The sequence below is a fragment of the Leucoraja erinacea genome, chromosome 4 (assembly GCF_028641065.1).
Source record: "Leucoraja erinacea ecotype New England chromosome 4, Leri_hhj_1, whole genome shotgun sequence".
NCBI lineage: Eukaryota > Metazoa > Chordata > Chondrichthyes > Rajiformes > Rajidae > Leucoraja > Leucoraja erinaceus.
The window spans coordinates 14,524,135-14,542,368 of NC_073380.1; the positions used below are offsets into that span (position 1 = coordinate 14,524,135).

At 42.3% G+C, this 18,234-nt stretch overlaps 1 protein-coding gene across 2 annotated transcripts in view; it reads right to left on the reverse strand.

Moving 5' to 3' along the window:
* LOC129696173 (lethal(3)malignant brain tumor-like protein 4) overlaps positions 1-18,234 on the reverse strand; it is a 281,807-nt gene that overhangs the window by 129,113 nt on the left and 134,460 nt on the right. For both annotated transcript variants that reach the window (XM_055633744.1, XM_055633743.1), the window contains exons 15-16: positions 7,492-7,577; positions 4,560-4,670 (exon numbers count right to left, since the gene is read on the reverse strand). In XM_055633744.1, the coding sequence (XP_055489719.1) occupies positions 4,560-4,670; positions 7,492-7,577 (197 nt within the window). The remainder of the gene's footprint in view (positions 1-4,559; positions 4,671-7,491; positions 7,578-18,234) is intronic.

Below are 18,234 nucleotides of genomic sequence, written 5' to 3' on the forward strand. Positions count from 1 at the left end.
CAGTTGTCTGCTATTCACTTGATCCTAATAGAGAAACCATCTCATATTTCAAAATTATCATAAGTATGCTTAGTGAATCAGATTACCTCAAACTTTTCAATTTAATGATTTGATCCTTAAAAAGCGATGAGAAATAATGGGATTAGTGTTTTAGATTGACTGATATCTACAGGAGAGCAAACTGATATTCTTGTTAAAACTGAGAAACACTTACTGTTCAAACAACCTGTGATTAAATGTCAGGAGATGGAAGCATCGGAATTTCATTTCCTCACTCGAGCAAGGCAATGGTTTGCAAATTTAATTAAGTGCAAAAAGTTCATTTGTACATTATTGCTGAGGTTATTTTTCAGCATTTGTTTCTCTAAATATGCAAAATCTTCCCTTCTGGATTTAATGGCATCATGCAATGCCAGGTTTAAATAAAACAATCTCTTCTATTTCATTGCCTCCTATTTCCATCTATCCCCAGCAGTTCATCTGCGAAGAACAAGCCTTCACTTATCTCCAAGCTAACACCATCACCATCTGTCATTATTTCTTTATCTCCGCCGAATCATAGACAGTCCAATTGATCTCTCCCCATCTCTTTCTCTGTGGCTGAAAATATATAACCTACAACTTTTCTCAGTTTTGATGAAAGGTTATCAAACTGAAACACGGATTATATTTCTCTCTCCACAGATGGTCCCTGACCTGCAGAGCATTTCCACTTTCACATAACTAATGAGGATAAATGCTCTTAGGGAAGCCAAAATACATTTTTTGAGGATTTTCTCGTCATCGGTTCAATATTAACACAGAGACTTGGGAGGATTTGTTGATGATAATGCTGCTTGGCAATGGTTCAACTAAACAGAAGCTGTATTCTACGATCAGAGGAAAGTTGCTGAGGCATAAGAGAAATAAGGAGCAAAGATCTATAACAGCAGTGCATCTGCTGCTACTAATGCAACCCAAAGTAGTGTCTCTCACTCAATTCAATTCAAAGCTGAACTCTCACCCATGCTCACAGACAATGAACTAGGACAAACAACAAACGGAAAATGAAGAAGTAAGTTTATAATGTTTATAGTATGCAATCCTATCTGGTTAAACCTTGAGTAACCGATTCATTAAATAAAACCATCCTGTATTTATTTAACACCTTTCTTAATACCGGAACATATAGTGTTTTACTATAAAATCATTGAAGGATTTTTAGTGCTTTTATTCGCAAGAGGTTTCTTCATGTGCTCTCTACATTCCATGAACAAAGTGAGGCTGATATGTAGTTTCCCTGTGAGACTAAATTAAACTAACCAGTGTTAGTAGATGATCACTGGCAATACCTCTGTCTCCGTCTTGGAGGTTCTGGTTTAATATCTCACTCCAGAGACTTGAGAAACAGATGTAGTCAGAGAGACTGATGTACTGCTGGAGGGGCTAACTGTCAGATAAGGTACTGAATGAACAAAAGCTCTCTATTTGATCAGATGAATGTCAATGATTATTTCAAAGAATATAGGGGACTTCTCCTATGCTGTTGCCAACCTTTGTCCTTAGCCTATCCAATTGTTATGTTAATTTCAGTTACCCTTTCTGTTAAACCCATAAATGAAAATAACATTTAACTACGTCGAAATGATGTTGCCTGAAGCGAGTGCGTATTGTTTTTCTCTTGGTTTTCCTTATTAATGCTTACATCAATTATTAACCATTTCAATTAATTAGCAAAATTAAATTACTGAGGTCACGTTAATTTGTCCTGAAATAATTTTTGCCATGGACTGCTTGAACTTCATGTAAAATAATCGTAGGTGATTAAAATGATGCATGGTCTACAAAACATATCCACAGAAGCTATCTTTCCTACTCGGTCTAGTTAGAGCAGCCGAACTGCTGACATTTACAACAGACTTCCCTTTATGTCCAGGACTCTGTTTTGAGATCAACAGTTCTGTATTTTGATCTCTGATTTGTGACTTTATATATATATATTTACTATTAAAGATCTCTTTATTGGGCCATGTACTAAAACCCATTACTACAGTAAGAGGAGATAATATTATAGAGTCGTAGAGTGATACAGTGTGGAAACAAGCCCTTAGGCCCAATTTAAAAACACTGGCCAACATGTCCCAGCTACACTAGTCCCACCATCCCCCATCTGGACCATATCCCACCAGACCCGTCCGATCTACCTGTACCTGTCTAACTGTTTATTAACCATGCTGAGAATTAAAGAATAAACTGGAAATGATGAACGTCAAGAGCAATTGTGGAGAAAGAAACTGATTTTGGGTTATTGACATTTCATCAGAACTGCCACATATTCTGTCGACACAAGGAACTGCAGATGTTGGTTTACAATAAGGAAAACAAAAAAATCAGAGAGTTCTGGAGTATTTCAGTGGGTCTGGCAGCATCTCTGGAAGACATGGATAGGTGAAGTTTCAGTTTGAGACTCTTTATCAGATTCATATTGATAAGGTGTAGAGGAGGAGATAAAGATATCAGTCTGTTTATATTTAGCCTATGCAAGAAAGAGGTCTGTACACCAAACAAAGGAACCACCCTTGTTCGGTGCTTTTAAGCACAATGTTAGGATTAATCCTCATGAAAAGTGTTTCCTCATCTCCGTTCTAAATGGCTTACTCCTTATTCTTAAACTGTGGCCCCTGGTTCTGGACTCCCCCAACATCGGGAACATGTTTACTGCCTCTAGCTTGTCCAAACCCTTAACAATCTTATATGTTTCAATGAGATATCCTCTCATCCTTCTAAACATTCTTGTACAAGCCCAGCTGCTCCATTCTCTCAGTTTATGATAGTCCAGCCATCCCGGGAATTAACCTAGTAAACCTACGCTGCACTCCCTCAATAGCAAGAATGTCCCTCCTCAAATTAGGGGACCAAAACTGCACATAATACTCCAGGGTAGACAAAAGTGCTGGAGGAACTCAGCAGCATCTATTGAGCGAAGAAAATAGGCAACGTTTCGGGCCAAAACCCTTCTTCAGACTGATGTAGGGAGGGGGGGGAGGGGGGAGGGGAGGGAGAAGAAAGGAGAAAGGAAAAGGAGAAAGGAAGAGGAGGAACCCGAGGGCTGAGGGAGAGCTGAGAAGGGGAGGAGACAGCAAGGGCTACCAGAAATTGGAGAAGTCAATGCTTATGCCGCTAGGGTGCAAACTGCCCAAGCAGAATATGAGGTGCTGCTCCTCCAATTACCGGTCGTGCTCACTCTGGCCACGGAGGAGGTCCAGGTCAGAAAGGTCGGATTCGGAATGGGAGGGTGAGTTGAAGTGCTGAGACACAGGGGGATCACGTTGGTTAATGCAGACAGAGCGGAGGTGTTCGGCGAAACGATCGCCGAGCCTACGCTTGGTCTCACCGATGTAGATCAGCTGACATCTAGAGCAGCGGATGCAATAGATGAGGTTGGAGGAGATGCAGGTGAACCTCTGTTGTAGTCACTCTACACTCTGCACCCTAGCGGCATAAACATTGACCTCCAATTTCCGGTAGCCCTTGCTGTCTCCTCCCCTTCTCTGCTCTCCCTCAGCCCTCGGGCTCCTCCTCTTCCTTTCTCCTTTATTCTCCCTCCCCTCCCCACCTCACCCCCCACCCTACATCAGTCTGAAGAAGGGTTTCCGCCCGAAACGTTGCCTATTTCCTTCGCTCCAAAGATGCTGCTGCACCCGCAGAGTTTCTCCAGCACTTTAATCTACCTTCGATTTCCCAGCATCTGCAGTTCCTTCTTACACACAGTACTCCTGGTGTGGTCTCACTAGGGCTCTGTACAACTGCAGAAGGACCTCTTTGCTCCTATATTCGATTTCTCTTGTTTAAAGGCCAACATGCCATTTGCTTTCTTCACTGCCTGCTGTACCTGCATGCTTAAATACTGGCCCTCCTGCATCTCTTTTCCCAATGGGCCGGGTATTATATGACTTTTGTTAACCCAAGGAGTTTGTGAAAAATACTATTTTATCCAATTAATAAAAGAGTAAAATCAGAGGAACTATTTGTACAGAAACAGATGTTCTTTGGCATAAATTCTCTCCTCCATATGTGATACCATCCTGGCTCAATGGTTATGCTGCTGTGGTACAATCCAAAATAGACAAAGAGTAAAGGAGATGAGATAATGAACAGTAAGTTCATCAGTTATAAGAGCATAATTAGGCCATTCAGCCCATCAAATCTATTCTGCCATTGAATCATGCTGATCTATCATTCCACTCTCAATCCCATTCTGCTGCCTTCTCCCCATAACCCCTGACACCCGTACTAATAAAGAAAAGGGAAAAAAACTTATGAACGACATTGATAATAATGTTCACCTGTCACTTGCATGACAACATTTCTTTTAAATTGAATGTGGTTAGGAAATCATTAGTTGGCATATTTTTAATTAAGCTATACATCAACAGCAAAAAGTAAAGCTGCACAAATGGCTATACTTGAAAATGGGAAAATCTGTAAAAACTGTGAAAGGAATTAAAGATCTAAGAAATACTGTAATGAATAGTGAATCTTTGAATATGTTGTTAGAATTTGCGAGAATAAATTAGTACCTTGATCCTTTGATCATCGGTATCTGCAACTGTAGCAACACGAATCAACAGTGGATTACGTTTATCCACAGCTTCAAATTTCATATTCACTTGGAATCCATGTGGTGGTCTCTGGAAAAAATATTCAGTTGGCCACGTCACTTGTAGAAATGATCAAAAACTGTTAATCACATATATACATTGAATTATCGCAATATGCACAATCCGAGAAAGTTTAGCTTTGATAATGATTTCTGTAACACTGTAACAATATTAATAATGCACTGCCAGTAGTATTTCGCTTGGGCAGCTTACACCCCAGCGGTATGAACATTAACTTCTCTAACTTCAAGTAACCCTTGCTTTCCATCTCTCTCCATCCTTCCCCTTCCCAGTCCTCCCACCAGTCATACTGTCTCCGATTACATTTTATCTGTTTGCTTTGTTGTTATCTTCTGCCATCTAACAATGATCTATTCTACATTTTCCTTGTTCTCCAATCCCGTTGTCATATTTTTACACCTTACATTTCCTTATCTATGTATCTCCCTCTCCCCTGACATCAGTCTGAAGAAGGGTCTCGACCAAAAACATCACCCATACCTCTCACTATATTGCTCCACACTAGCAATATTCTCCTTGTGAGTCAGCTGATCTCCAACTTCTATGCATCTGTTTGAAACATGGAAGTCATACAAGCTGGTGATAGATACAAAATGCTGGAGTAACTCAGCAGGACAGACAGCATCTTTCAGGTCAAGACCCTTCTTCGGACTTCAATGGGAAGGCAGGAGAATTGAAGCTTATTAAGACCAGAGGCTATTAATGTGGAAGACATACAACTTTTCATATCTTTCCCTTTAAAATTCAATTAATTTTAAACAAATAAATTGTGATATTCCTGACCACTGAGGATTTTTTTTAATCCACACAAAGGCATCATCTAGCATTTCTTAAAATAATTGCATAAATCTGAAAAAGTAATGATTTAATGGAACAGAAAATATAAACAAAATTATGAAACTTATATGCACACAAATATTGTCATCGAGCAGCACCTCATATTTCGCTTGGGTAGTTTACACCCCAGCAGTATGAACATTGACTTCTCCAATTTGAAGTAGCTTTCTTGCTCCTTCTCCATCCTTCCCCTCCCCTTCCCAGCTCTCCCACAGCCCACTGTCTCCACCTCGCACATCAGTCTGAAGAAGGGTCTTGACCCAAAAAACGTCACCTATTCCTTCGCTCCATAGATGCTGCCTCACCCGCTGAGTTTCTCCAGCATTTTGGTCTACCTTGCCATCTGCATGAAAATGGCAGTAATGGAGCACCATAGGGAAAATAATTAATTTGTCTTAAAGCTACAATGGACGAGGACATCACATACACCTTCCAGTTTTGTAACCATGTTGTGTTACCCTGCTGCCTATTAATGACCATGTTCCCTTAATTTCACTCCTCAGCCCCAAGACACACCTTTTAAATTGCTTGTATACCCATGTTTCTGGAGACCCTACTCCTATTCTTGGCTTCAGTAATTCCATACGTTGATGCTATACCAGGCATGGGTTGAACCAAAAAATAGCTTTCATAGGTGTAAAGAAAGATAGTAAAAGGATGGTGCACATGGAAAGGAAGTAATTCAATTAGATTATGGATGGCATGGAAATAAAAAGAATTAAAAGGTACTTGTGGGTGATGGAAAATTCAGCACTAAGCAAGTTAAATCATTGTGCTATACGATACGATAGAACTTTATTTATCCCAGGAGAGAAATTGATCTGCCAACAGTCATAAAACCCAAGATACATGAAACATGAAATTAAAGTGACGAGTGGAAAGGATTGGGGATGTGCAAAGATTGGGTCGGGGGAGTGGAGTCAGTCTACCCCAAGGGGGAGAAGTTGTACAGTTTTATAGCCACAGGGAACAAGGATCTCCTGTGGCGTTCTGTACTGCATCTTGGTGGGACCAGTCTGTTGCTGAAGCTACTCCTCAGGTTGACCATTGTGTCTTTGTCGGGGTAAGCTGTATTGTCCAGGAAGCTCCGCAGTTTGAGGAGCATCCTCCCCCTCCAAGACCAGCCTCCCGTGAATCCAACTCCGTCCCCAGGGCAGTGCCAGCCTTCGCCCTGCTACACCAGCACACGACAGTGAAGAAGATGGCACTGGACACCACCGTTTGGTAGAACATCTGCAGCCTCTTACTGCAGATGTTGAAGGAGCGGAGCCTTCTCAAAAAGTACAGCCGGCTCTTGGAAGATGATAAAAACTCAAATAGTAAAAAAAAACAAGCTGAATTACACAGCTAAATCTGTGCAGCATGTCCAAGGATGACATAAGGATATTAAAATGCATTTTCTTCCAAGAATGAACAAGGAGAATTGTATTATTTATATATATATATATATATATATATATATATATTTGTAATGTGTCAAAAGACAAAGCATTATGCATTATGCATGTTATAATATCTTCAGGATTATATTTGGGATTTTTTTGCCTATTTATCACGGCAGACCAATGCAGAAGTAAATAAAGAAACGAGAAAAGAGAAGAGAGTTGAAATTATTTCAAATTTAAGTAAGATGTTCCAATATATTTAGCTCCTATGGCGATTTTAAATGTTTGGTTTGATAATTTGAACATTTTCAAGTAATTTATTTTTTTTCACAATAAGCTTTCGGGAGCTTTCTCCTTGATTGTGGTCCTAAACCTTATGTTACGTTATGAGGCATTTAATGGTAATGGTCGACAATATTACATTTTAAGATGACAGATGACCACATAAACCCCCAAATTGAACATGAACTAGCTAATGAGTTTTTAAATATGTGATTATTTCATTGCCATTGCTTGAAATCAATAGACAAACTATACATTGACCTTATTATTTGATTTTTTCTGCTACTTAAAATTATATCTGATTAATTTTCTTAACAGTAACATACTATTTTGAAAGCACGGGCTGGAGCTGGAGTAGCACCCAATTCCTCCAAGTATTTCCTCCAAGAAAAGTTGGCTGGATCGTGATAGCCTAAAATATAAATAAAAAGTTAAGAATTGTATTGAGCAGGAGTACAATTCCAAACACAGAGAGTAGAACTAATGACTAATGTGGGGGAAAATAGGATAAGGTCGGATATGTCTTTCAAACATTTTATAGCACTTTAAACTGATAAATCTATTATTTTTTAATGTTAAATATAGTTTTGAAAATTACGACGTGATAATAAAGTATGATCATTTGGGTTGAAATAACAGCAAACGCACATGTCTTAAAGTCCCACACCTCAATAAAATATTTCTGCCCATTCCCTTTTTCCTATCCAAAAGATGTACAAAACGGCAGAAAGTGCAAATTTCCTGCAGTTACTACATGACAGACGCACACCCACGCCCAATTATTTATTCAAAGTGCTTGCACAATTAGTGCATCTGAAAACATTCACTCACTGCGATGGGGATTAAGTGTGATGTGTGGGAAAGAACTGCAGATGCTAGAAAAATCGAAGGTGGACAGAAACGCTGGAGAAACTCAGCGGGTGAGGCAGCACAGGATTGGGCATGATATATCTTCGCAAAATTAAACAAATATCTTTTCACATTTACTCTCCTATTCCTATTGGTGGCACTGCACATACATTTATATTACACAATTGTTTTTCCCCAGCAACTTGCAATTACATTTCAGCCCTCAAGCAAAAGATCAGACCTAACAAACACCCAGCTTGTTCAAAGAAAGAGGGAGGGGAAAGAGGGGGGGGGGGGAAGAGGGGGGGGGGGGGGGGGGGGGGGGGGGAAAGAGGGGGGGGAGGTGGGATAGGAGAAAGGGAGTTGGGAGCGGGGCGTGTGTGTGTCAACCAAAGGACTTCAGTGGCTTCAATCCAGAGCCCGGGGGGGGGGGGGGGGAGGGGTCATCACAGAGGAGAGCTGATCCCCGAATGCTCCCATTGGCGGCTCCCGGCTGCAGGCTTCAGGGCCCGAGGACAAGGGGTGGGGGGGGGGGGTGGTCTGGAGGTGATGTCACTCACAGCACGTGGATTACAGCGCGAGCAGAGCCATTGTGAGGTGCCCATCTTGTTTATTTTCAAACATTTGTGAACATTTTCGTAAATAGAGCTCGAAATCTTCAGGTAATCTGATTTTTGACTTCACCGGATTAATCGCTACAGGAATATGTAAAAGTTTTACCGTCAGGGCATCGTTTTATCGAGCAGTATGATTATACACACATCCAAGATGAATGTTTTGTAAGTATATAGACTAGACCGTGGTTGCGGGGGGCGGGGGGGGGGGGGGGGTGGTCTGCGGCATCGCACACACATTAACGACCCCCACACACACACACAATCCACCCCCCTTGATATTATATTATTATTAATTCGATCCTTTTACCCCATCCTCGCCCTATCCACTCATGCATAGCCCCCAACTCGCGGGTGCGTCTAGAGAGGCAGGGGAGGTAGAGGGAGGGACAGGGGCAGAGACAGAGAGAGAGGGGCAGAGACAGAGAGAGAGGGGCAGAGACAGACAGAGGGGCAGAGACAGAGAGAGAGGGGGCAGAGACAGAGAGAGGGGCAGAGACAGAGAGAGAGGGGGCAGAGAGGAGAGAGGGTAGAGGAGAGGGCAGAGGGGAGGGGAGAGAGAGGGGAGGGGGAGAGAGGGGGGGGGAGGGGGGGGAAAGGGGAGAGAGGGGGACAGAGAGTGGGGAGAGGGGGGGGCAGAGAGAGGGGGAAAGAGGGGAGGGAGAGAGGGGATGATGGGGGGGGAGGAGGAGGAGAGGGGGGAGAGGAGGAGGGGGGAGGGGGAGGGAGGGGGGGGAGGGAGGGGGAGAGGGACCCGAGAGCTCATTCTTCGCTCGCAGTGCGTGGAACATAGTGCGCAGATCCATTGTGAAGTCATCAGCGAAAGACAGCTTTTTCCCCCCAAAGTTTTTTCAGATTTGTGAACATTTTCATTAATAACTTGAGAAAGAAAGCATGAATTTTTCAAATAAGGTGATTTCAGACTCCACGGGATAAATGTAAACATTTTACAATTAGCATGTCGTTTTTCCGAGAAGATGTGATTTTACACACAAACAAAGAAACACACACACACATCCAAGATCAGAGTTTTATAATTATAGAGATAATGTGAACCTACAACCTTGTAACTTCAAGTTTAACAGGTACAACTCCAGGTATTACTATTGCAATGACAAACTTTAAAACCTATGAAACAGTTCTCTGAACTAAAACAGAGACCAATTTACCTCTGAAGAAAGGTTTCGGCCCGAAACGTTGCCTATTTCCTTCGCTCCATAGATGCTGCTGCACCCGCTGAGTTTCTCCAGCTTTTTTGTGTACCTTCGATTCTCCAGCATCTGCAGTTCCTTCTTAAACACCAATTTACCTCACTGCCTCTGTCGAAGGACACATTCTGCCACTTCCTTTCCCTTCATTCTTGCTTGCCATTTCTTAGTACTTTTTCCATACTGACTTTGGCATGACAGGTTGCAAGGATTCATCATTTGTCTTCAAAAGCTTTTTACAACTCTTGCTTTCCTGTACCAAATAATCCCGCTAATTGGCCCTTTCTCTTTACATTTCACATACATAAGAAGTGTGTAAATATGCAAATTCTTTGCATGGTCCAGATTTAGAACTGAAGTTACATAATCTTCATACACATGGAATACTTTCAGCTGAGTCCATCAAGATATCTTAATTGTGGTTTGTCTAAATTGTGCCACTATAACAATATAATCAGAATGCTCTAAACTCTTGTCAGGACTTGAGGACCTGAGCTACAGGGAGAGGTTGGGCAGACAAGGACTATATTCCTTAGAGTGCAGGAAGATGAGGGCTGATCTTATAGAAGTGTATAAGATCATGATGGGAATAGGTAGGATAGATGCACATGCACATAATCTTTTAGCCGGAGTACCCAGAGAATTTAAACAATACTAGACTAAGTGGGACCCGTTGGGTTCCTTAATGCAATATTCCACCACTCATGCCTATCCCCCTCCCATCAAATCCACCCCTCCCTATCCCCCTCTACTCCCCCCTCTATCCCACCTTGCCCATCACCCTGAACCGTTTCTACCCCCCTCCCTACCCCCCTGCACTCCACCATCTCTCTACCCCACTACCTCCCTCTCTTTCCTCCCTCCTTCCCTCCCTCTCTCCACCACATCGTCCCTCATCCCTCTCTCCCTCCTCATCCCTCTCCCCTCTCACTTCCCCCATCTTCTCCCCCCGCGCTGTGGGCCAGGCTGTGACTCTCTCACTCTCCGCGTAACGGTGCAGTGTGTTAGGGCCGCTCCCGGCGTCTGTGCCCGCGGGCAGGAGCCGCTGGAGCACTGTCCGTCCTGGGACCCGCGGTGTCCCTCGCTAGCGGGTAGATAGCAGGGCTTGCCGCTACCCCCCCCATCTCCCTCTACCACCCTATCTCCCTTCTCTCCATTTCCCTCATCCTTCTCCCCTCACTCCCATTCCCTGCACCAGCACCCACCCAGGTTGTAGAGCAAAGGTTCAAAGGTTCAAAGGTTATTTTATTGGTCACATACATCTAGGTGTAGTGAAATGCTTCTTGCCAATACAGCACATAAAGACAGAATACAGACAGTAATAAAGAAATTTAAACATAAAAACATCCCCCCACAATGGTTCCCATTATGAGGGAAGGCACAATGTCCAGTCCCTATCCCATGTCCACCCATAGTCGGGCCTATTGAGGCCTCCACAGTTGCCTTTACGGAGGCCCGATGTTCCAGGCCGTTCTCGCTGGGTGATGGTGCTCCGGCGTCGGGAGAATCCTCTCAGCGGCTTGGGACACCTGGAACGGCCGCTTCCCTTACCGGAGACCGCGGCTTCCGAAACCAACAAGGCCGCGCCGGATGGAGCTCCACCACTGGTGATCTCGGCGAGAGATCCCAGGCTCCCGATGAAAAGTTCAGCGCCGCCGCCCGCACCACAGAACCGCAGCTCCGCGATGTTTCATCGGCGGTCTTCAGCTCACCGGAGCTCCAGCGCGGTGACCTGGGAAAGGCGTCGCCCGCTCCGCAATAGCGCTCCAGTGCTGTTCCGCCGCCGCCGCCGAAGCCTAGGTACTGGGCGGTCCCCTCAGGAAACGCCGCTCCAGCCCCGCTGGTAGGCCGTGGGGACGGGTCGAAAGTGCAGCCCAGAGAAAAGATGCCTCTCCGACCAGATAGGGACCCGGAAAAGTAGTATCCCCCTCCCTCCCCACCCCCCACCCCCCACATAAAAAAGGCTAGAACTCCGAAAACAAAACACTAAAACTCACTAAAAATAAAAAAAAGAGTGCAAAACGAACAGCTGCAGGCTGGGCAGCCATACCGCACAGGACGCGCCCCCTAAGGAGCAGCGCCAGTGCCTGGAACTCGGCCTGGTTCTCATACATCGGCCTGGCCTTGGCTGTAGATGGCTGAAGCACTCGCGGACCTGGGCCTCGACGGAGCCAAGCTCACTGTGCCAGGGGCGGGGTGAGGGTGGCTGGCGGGTGACCGAGCCAGAGCTGCCCGCAGAGCCGGAAGCGGAGGCTGTGCTGCAGGAGCTGCTGCTTGGGGCTGGGCTGTTTCGGGTCCCTCTGAATGTCCAGTTGGAAACCTTCCGCCCCTTCCTGCACCCTCTGCTCCACTAAAGATGCGATGGTGCAGGAAGGGGCGGACCGTCTTGGGGAGTGGGGACAGCGGAAGAGACTAATCTGCGCGGCGCTGGAAGGCAGGAGAAGAGATCGATCTGTGCATGCGCAGTTTTTAAGATTTTTTAAACCTCGCTAACGTTTACGACATTCAACCGATCGGAATGAAAATTGGTGCAAGCGCAGCACAGAAGAACGGGGAGTGAACTGGCGAAAAATCGTACACTATCGCAAACCATTTTTGCGCAAATAGAATAACCGCCAAACTGGAGGAGAACAAGATCAGAATTTTAGTTATGTATAGATTTATGTGGTTAAAATCCAGTATTCTGGCATCCTCTGGACATTGACAGTGCTTGGACATTACTTCGATAATATTGCACTGTTTTAATTGAAGTGTACCACCTGGTGCACTGAATTCCTCTTACACGGTTTTTATTTTTAAAATGTTATACTGCAGTTTAATAAATCGTCTTGCGAACCTGATGAGTATGAAAGAAGACCAGGAAATGGTGCTGTGTTAAGTTTAAAGAGAGTGCTGTAGACAGGGTCTTAGCGAGTTTAAAGGTGAACCCAACAAACTTAATTGAAGCTCTTGTAGGAAGGTACTGCAGATGCTGGTTTACACTGAAGATAGACACTAAATGCTGGAATAACTCAGCGGGACAGGCTGGAGAAAAGAAATGGGCGATGTTTTGGGTCAAGACCCTTCGTCAGACGCTCACATCTGACCCGTTCCTGCCTTGTTCCCATATCCCCTGACTCCGCTATCTTTAAGAGCCCTATCTAGCTCTCTCTTGAAAGTATCCAGTCCAGAGAACCGGCCTCCACCGCACAAATCATAGACAAATTTATTTCAGTCAAAAATAATTTTTCCAAACAGTTTTTTTTTTTTTGATAAAACTATTTCTGCAAACAACAGATGCTATTCAATACTGTTTTATTACCCGATGAAACTCATTGGACCCATTGCTACCTAAGATAAATATGAAATGCCCTGCATTTGAAATTATGAGATGAGTTAAGGACCTGTCCCACATTCACGACCTCTGCCGAGTTTGCCCTTGACTCATACTCGCAGCATGGTCGTCACAAGGTCGTTGGAGGTCGTAGGTAGGTCGTAGGTAGGTCGTGCTGCTAGTCGTAGGTACTCATGGCATCAAGTAGGTCGGGGCGATTTTCTAGCCTGATGAAAAATGTCCACGAGTAAAAAAGGGCGTGAATTAGGTTGTAAAAGTGGGACAGGCCCTTTACAAATCAACGGGATTTTCATTAAATAATTGAAGTAGAAAGCAATGTAGAAGGATTTTTGTATATATTACTGTACATGTGCTGTGAAAAAGAATTATGTTACAATGCAAAGTCTCAAGATAATAACTACAGCGTATTTTCACATTTTTAAACTGCTGCTCCTCTTAGTGTTATTTAATTACATCTCAGACATGAGCTTCACTGGCAATGCTGGAATTCATTGCCCAACCTTCATTGCCAGGTTTAATGCAACTGGAGGCATATAGTCCCAGAACAGATAGTTTGTTTTAAACAGGAATTCAGTGCATCAGGTGGTACACTTCAATATGTATTATGATCACCATATTTATTCATGTCAGGTTTTTTATTGGTTTAAATATTCCTTTGGCAATTAGTTCATGACTTTGAATAAATCCTCTAATTTAAGAGCAACTGAACCTCACCCTTAACCAGGGGTACTGTCCTTTCTGACCTACAAATCATGCCTCTCAGTGCTCTGCAGAAACAGCATACAACGGTTAACAATCAACCTACTTTATGGATTAAACTGTCTTGTCCTCCACCATCAAATTCTCTTTGAAATGGAAGACGTTACACTGAGCAGCACCGAATCAGAGAAAGCAGCTAGTATAATTATTTACAAATCCATTGTGACACGATGTATCATTTTTTTCTTTCAAATACTAGGATATATTATAGTCGCCTAGGTGAAGTGTTCTGAACTTCTGAAGATTAAATTTAATGTTATCTTTATTTTCAATTGCACCAAGACTACTCTCTCAATCATAATGTCTTAGTTAAAATATATATATTTTTACACATAGTAAGCAGTTGTTCTCCTGCCTATTTGATCCCTTCATCATTGCCTAAATTAAACTAGCAGTCACACTTGACATAATACATCTTCATTGCTATTAATAGAATTTTATGACATTATAATCATTATTTTATTAACTACATTGGTGCCTGCTCACTATATGCTGGCACCAATTGTTAACGATTTACACTAGTATTTAGAACAGAATATATATATATATATTCTGCCCACTACTAAATTCCCTGCTGATTTTTCATACATTTGAGATTGTATTTTCATTGAGAATACATTTTCATACGTCTGAAGAAGGATCTCAACCTGAAACGTCACGTATTCCTTCGCTCCATCCTCACCCGCTGAATTTCTCCAGCATTTTTGTCTACATTCATACATTTGAAATGCTTTTTAATCTGCCCATTAAAACAAACAAAAAAATGCTTAGATAGTGCTACAGTAGTTACAGCCAACCATAATACATTTCTCAGTGAACATTATGTTTAAACAGATTGTAGGAATCGTGGAGCAAGTGAATTTAATAGGGGTGTGGGCAACTGGGCCCCACTGGGTATTGAGGGTACAAAGGAAATAGTTTCCTGGTGAATTTAAAGAGAGCGCATGGTACAGGGCTCCAGCAAATTTTAAGAGGAATGCAGAAAACATCACTCTGGGCCAGACGCTGAACCACCAGGATTTCCAAAGAATTGGATCGTAGACTATTAGAGTTTTCCTGTATTCCACATGGAAATATACGGCAACATTTATTTTAGACACATTGTGAGACAATTTGATGCATACTTTTAAAAGATCCAATTGCTTTTGTTTGCCTCTTCTCCTGGACCTCTCCACTTGATATTACAGGGTCACTGTATGGAGTACAGTATGGAGCTCACTCCTTCTCAAAAAATACACGTCATACACATGTACTTATTTTCCTATTGGTTTAAGGCAACTCAGGTGTGGATCCACTGTACAGCACAGCATGTGCAAGATAAACGATTTATGGGGACAAAGTATCTTCAGTTACAATATTAGGTCAACAAGCAGATGAATGCTACATTTTATGATAAATCAAAGGTCCCAGTAAAAGCAGCATGAAAAAGATTGGATAGGTCTGTACCCATTTCAGCACAATGTAAAGGGTTAGATGTGAGGGAAGGGGGTCATATAGTCCATTGAGTCAACACCGACTATGAAACACACAGGGAAACTAATCCTACCTTAATCCATAACCCCAATGTATTCTCCCCACATTCCCATCAACTCCTACCATTCACCTTCATTCAAGGCCAATTAATTTCCAACCTGTACATTTTTATGATGTAGGAAATCTGAGCCATTACAGGCAGAACTGCAAACTCCACAAAGACAGTGCCAAGGTCAGCACTGAACCTGGGTCGCTGCAGCTCTGAAGCAGCAGTTCCACATAAGTCTCACTAGAGCTCACTACTTGCAACCACCGCCAGGTAGGACTGACTATCTTAAAGCACTGTTAGTTCAGAACAACTTTTCCAACATGTAACAATTTGTCCCTTTTTTCACTTCTTCAACTTACCTCTCAGCTTGTTAGTATTCCTGAAACAAAATAGGACTTTTTATTTGAAAGGAACTTAGTTGAAAATCTCATTTGTTGTTCATATGGAATTTCAGAAACGTTTCAGGAGAGGTTTGATAAAGTTCCGAAAAATAAGGCGAAAAATGAAGATACATTAAATTAAACGTATATATGAGGACAGATAGGAAATTGGTAAAGCATGGCTGTTTTGCAGACTGTTACATAGTAGACAGACAAGGAAAGATGAGGTATGTTATTTGAATATATATGAGTAAACTATACATCTAGAACAGGACAACATTTCCAAATTTGCATATTACACCAAGCTGGGAAATGTGATACCCAGTTATGTGTGCAGTACAACCCTGCAAGAGAATATAGGCATGCTTGCAGAATAGTTGGCAACTGGAAGATAGAATTTACAGGGAAAATGTTAATAAGAAAAGGGAAGAACTATAGAGACCTAATGACATGGTTCTAAAAATTGTGTGGCCTATGAAGTTGTGTGCATACTTCCAGAAGTTCTTGAAATAGTGATGGAGAAGTTTTGCAAGGCATTATGGAGGCATTTGGTACAAAAGCAGGAATAGTTAATTGAACCTGTAGAAACGTTCCACAATTCCAATGTCTCCAACTCTAGTTATCCAGCTTTACAAAGAGTACTGGAAAAACGATTTACTCACACGTTTCCAGGGATGAACAATTTTTATTACTAGGTAGTCTAGGGTGTTCTCTTTGGACCAAAATAGGTTATCAATTTTAATAGTGATAAGGCAAGATCATGACTAGATGAGGTAGGGCAAAGAGCCACACAACTTTATAGGCCGCACAATCTTTAGAACCATGCCATTGGGTCACACTGCCTCAGGAAAGAAGACCTTTCCCACCCCAGTCATTATCTTCTTCTCCCCACTCCCATTGGACAGATAGTGGAAACAAATGGGAAATTGAACTGATAGGTTAAAAGCGTACACCACCAGACTCAGAGACAGCTTCTTCTCTCTGCTATCGGACTTCTGTTCTTCCAACAGCTGCGATACTGCGTCAATTCTCCAATGTATTTCATTGGGGACATTGGACTTTTTCTCTGGAACTGTTACGTCACAATGTACCACTCTGTACATTTTGTCCTTGAGTTTGGCTTGATTGAGTGCAATGTACTCGAGTATTGTATTATCTGATTTGATTGGATAGCATGTAAAGAAAAGCTTTTCACTGTACTTTGGTACATGTGACAATAATAAACCTTAAACTAAGAAAGGGAAACTATTCCCATGGGTGGATCAGAGACACAGATTTAGTTCTCTTTTTTCTTTTAAATGGCATAGGAGGCAATTTGGCCTGCTGAGGTAATGCTGCCTTTTGGAACATTTTCATCAGTTCAATTTCCCATTTGTTTCCCTGCAACCTATTCCCTCTCAAATGCCCATCAATTTTCTCCTGCCATCCACCTACACGAGGCACAATTGACTGTAGCCAATTAATCTATCAATGTATGTTCAGGATATGGGAGGAAACCGGCGCACCTGGGAGAAACCAGTGACACTAAAACATTGGAAACTCCACACAGCCAAGACCAGAAGTCAGAAATGAACTTGGATCTGTGCAACAGCAGGACTAACAGTTGCGCCCCCTGTGCCATCCCTTTGTTAGCTTTAATAATGACAATTAATCAACCAGTAAGAACAGCATTAGAATATGAATGGACCAGTTATTGGCTTTATTAAAATTTAATGCCCCAGCAACAGCCATAAGTTCCAAACTCATATCTCTAGAACAATGATCCAAAAATGTTTAGTCTGTAACAAAAACACTATGCTACGATAACCGTTTTTAATGAAAAGATGCAAGATAGACTGGAGGAACCTCTTTTTGTGCAGAAGGTAAATATCATCTGAAATTACCTGCGCAGTTGATTTCGATAAGGAGCCTTCAAAACCAAACTGAAATGATATTTAATAGAAAATAATTTGGAGAGCCATGAGGAAGAGTATGGGCATACATTTAATAGGATTGCTCTTCTAGGAAGCACAGTAAACTCAGCGGTTGAATAATCTTCTTCCAATAAACATTTCTATGATTTATGGATTCTGAAGCTTTTCAGAGATATAAGTTAACATTTCCAGTGAGGAAAGTGAATAATAAAATACGTCTACTTTCAGAATATATAAAAATTAGGTAGGTCTATCGATACATATACATTTTAAAATGAATTCTATACACATTCAAAAGCATGCATTGTAGGAGAATAATGTTTCTGATACCTTTACCATTTTGCTTCAAACGCTTATCATAAAAATAACATTCTGAATATTGTAAGTGACCAAAGAGTAGGATTCTCCCAGTTGAATTGTTACCAAAGCATGTGTGAACTATTACAGCAGACTACACAATTATATTTTAGCTAACAAATGTCAGCTCCAA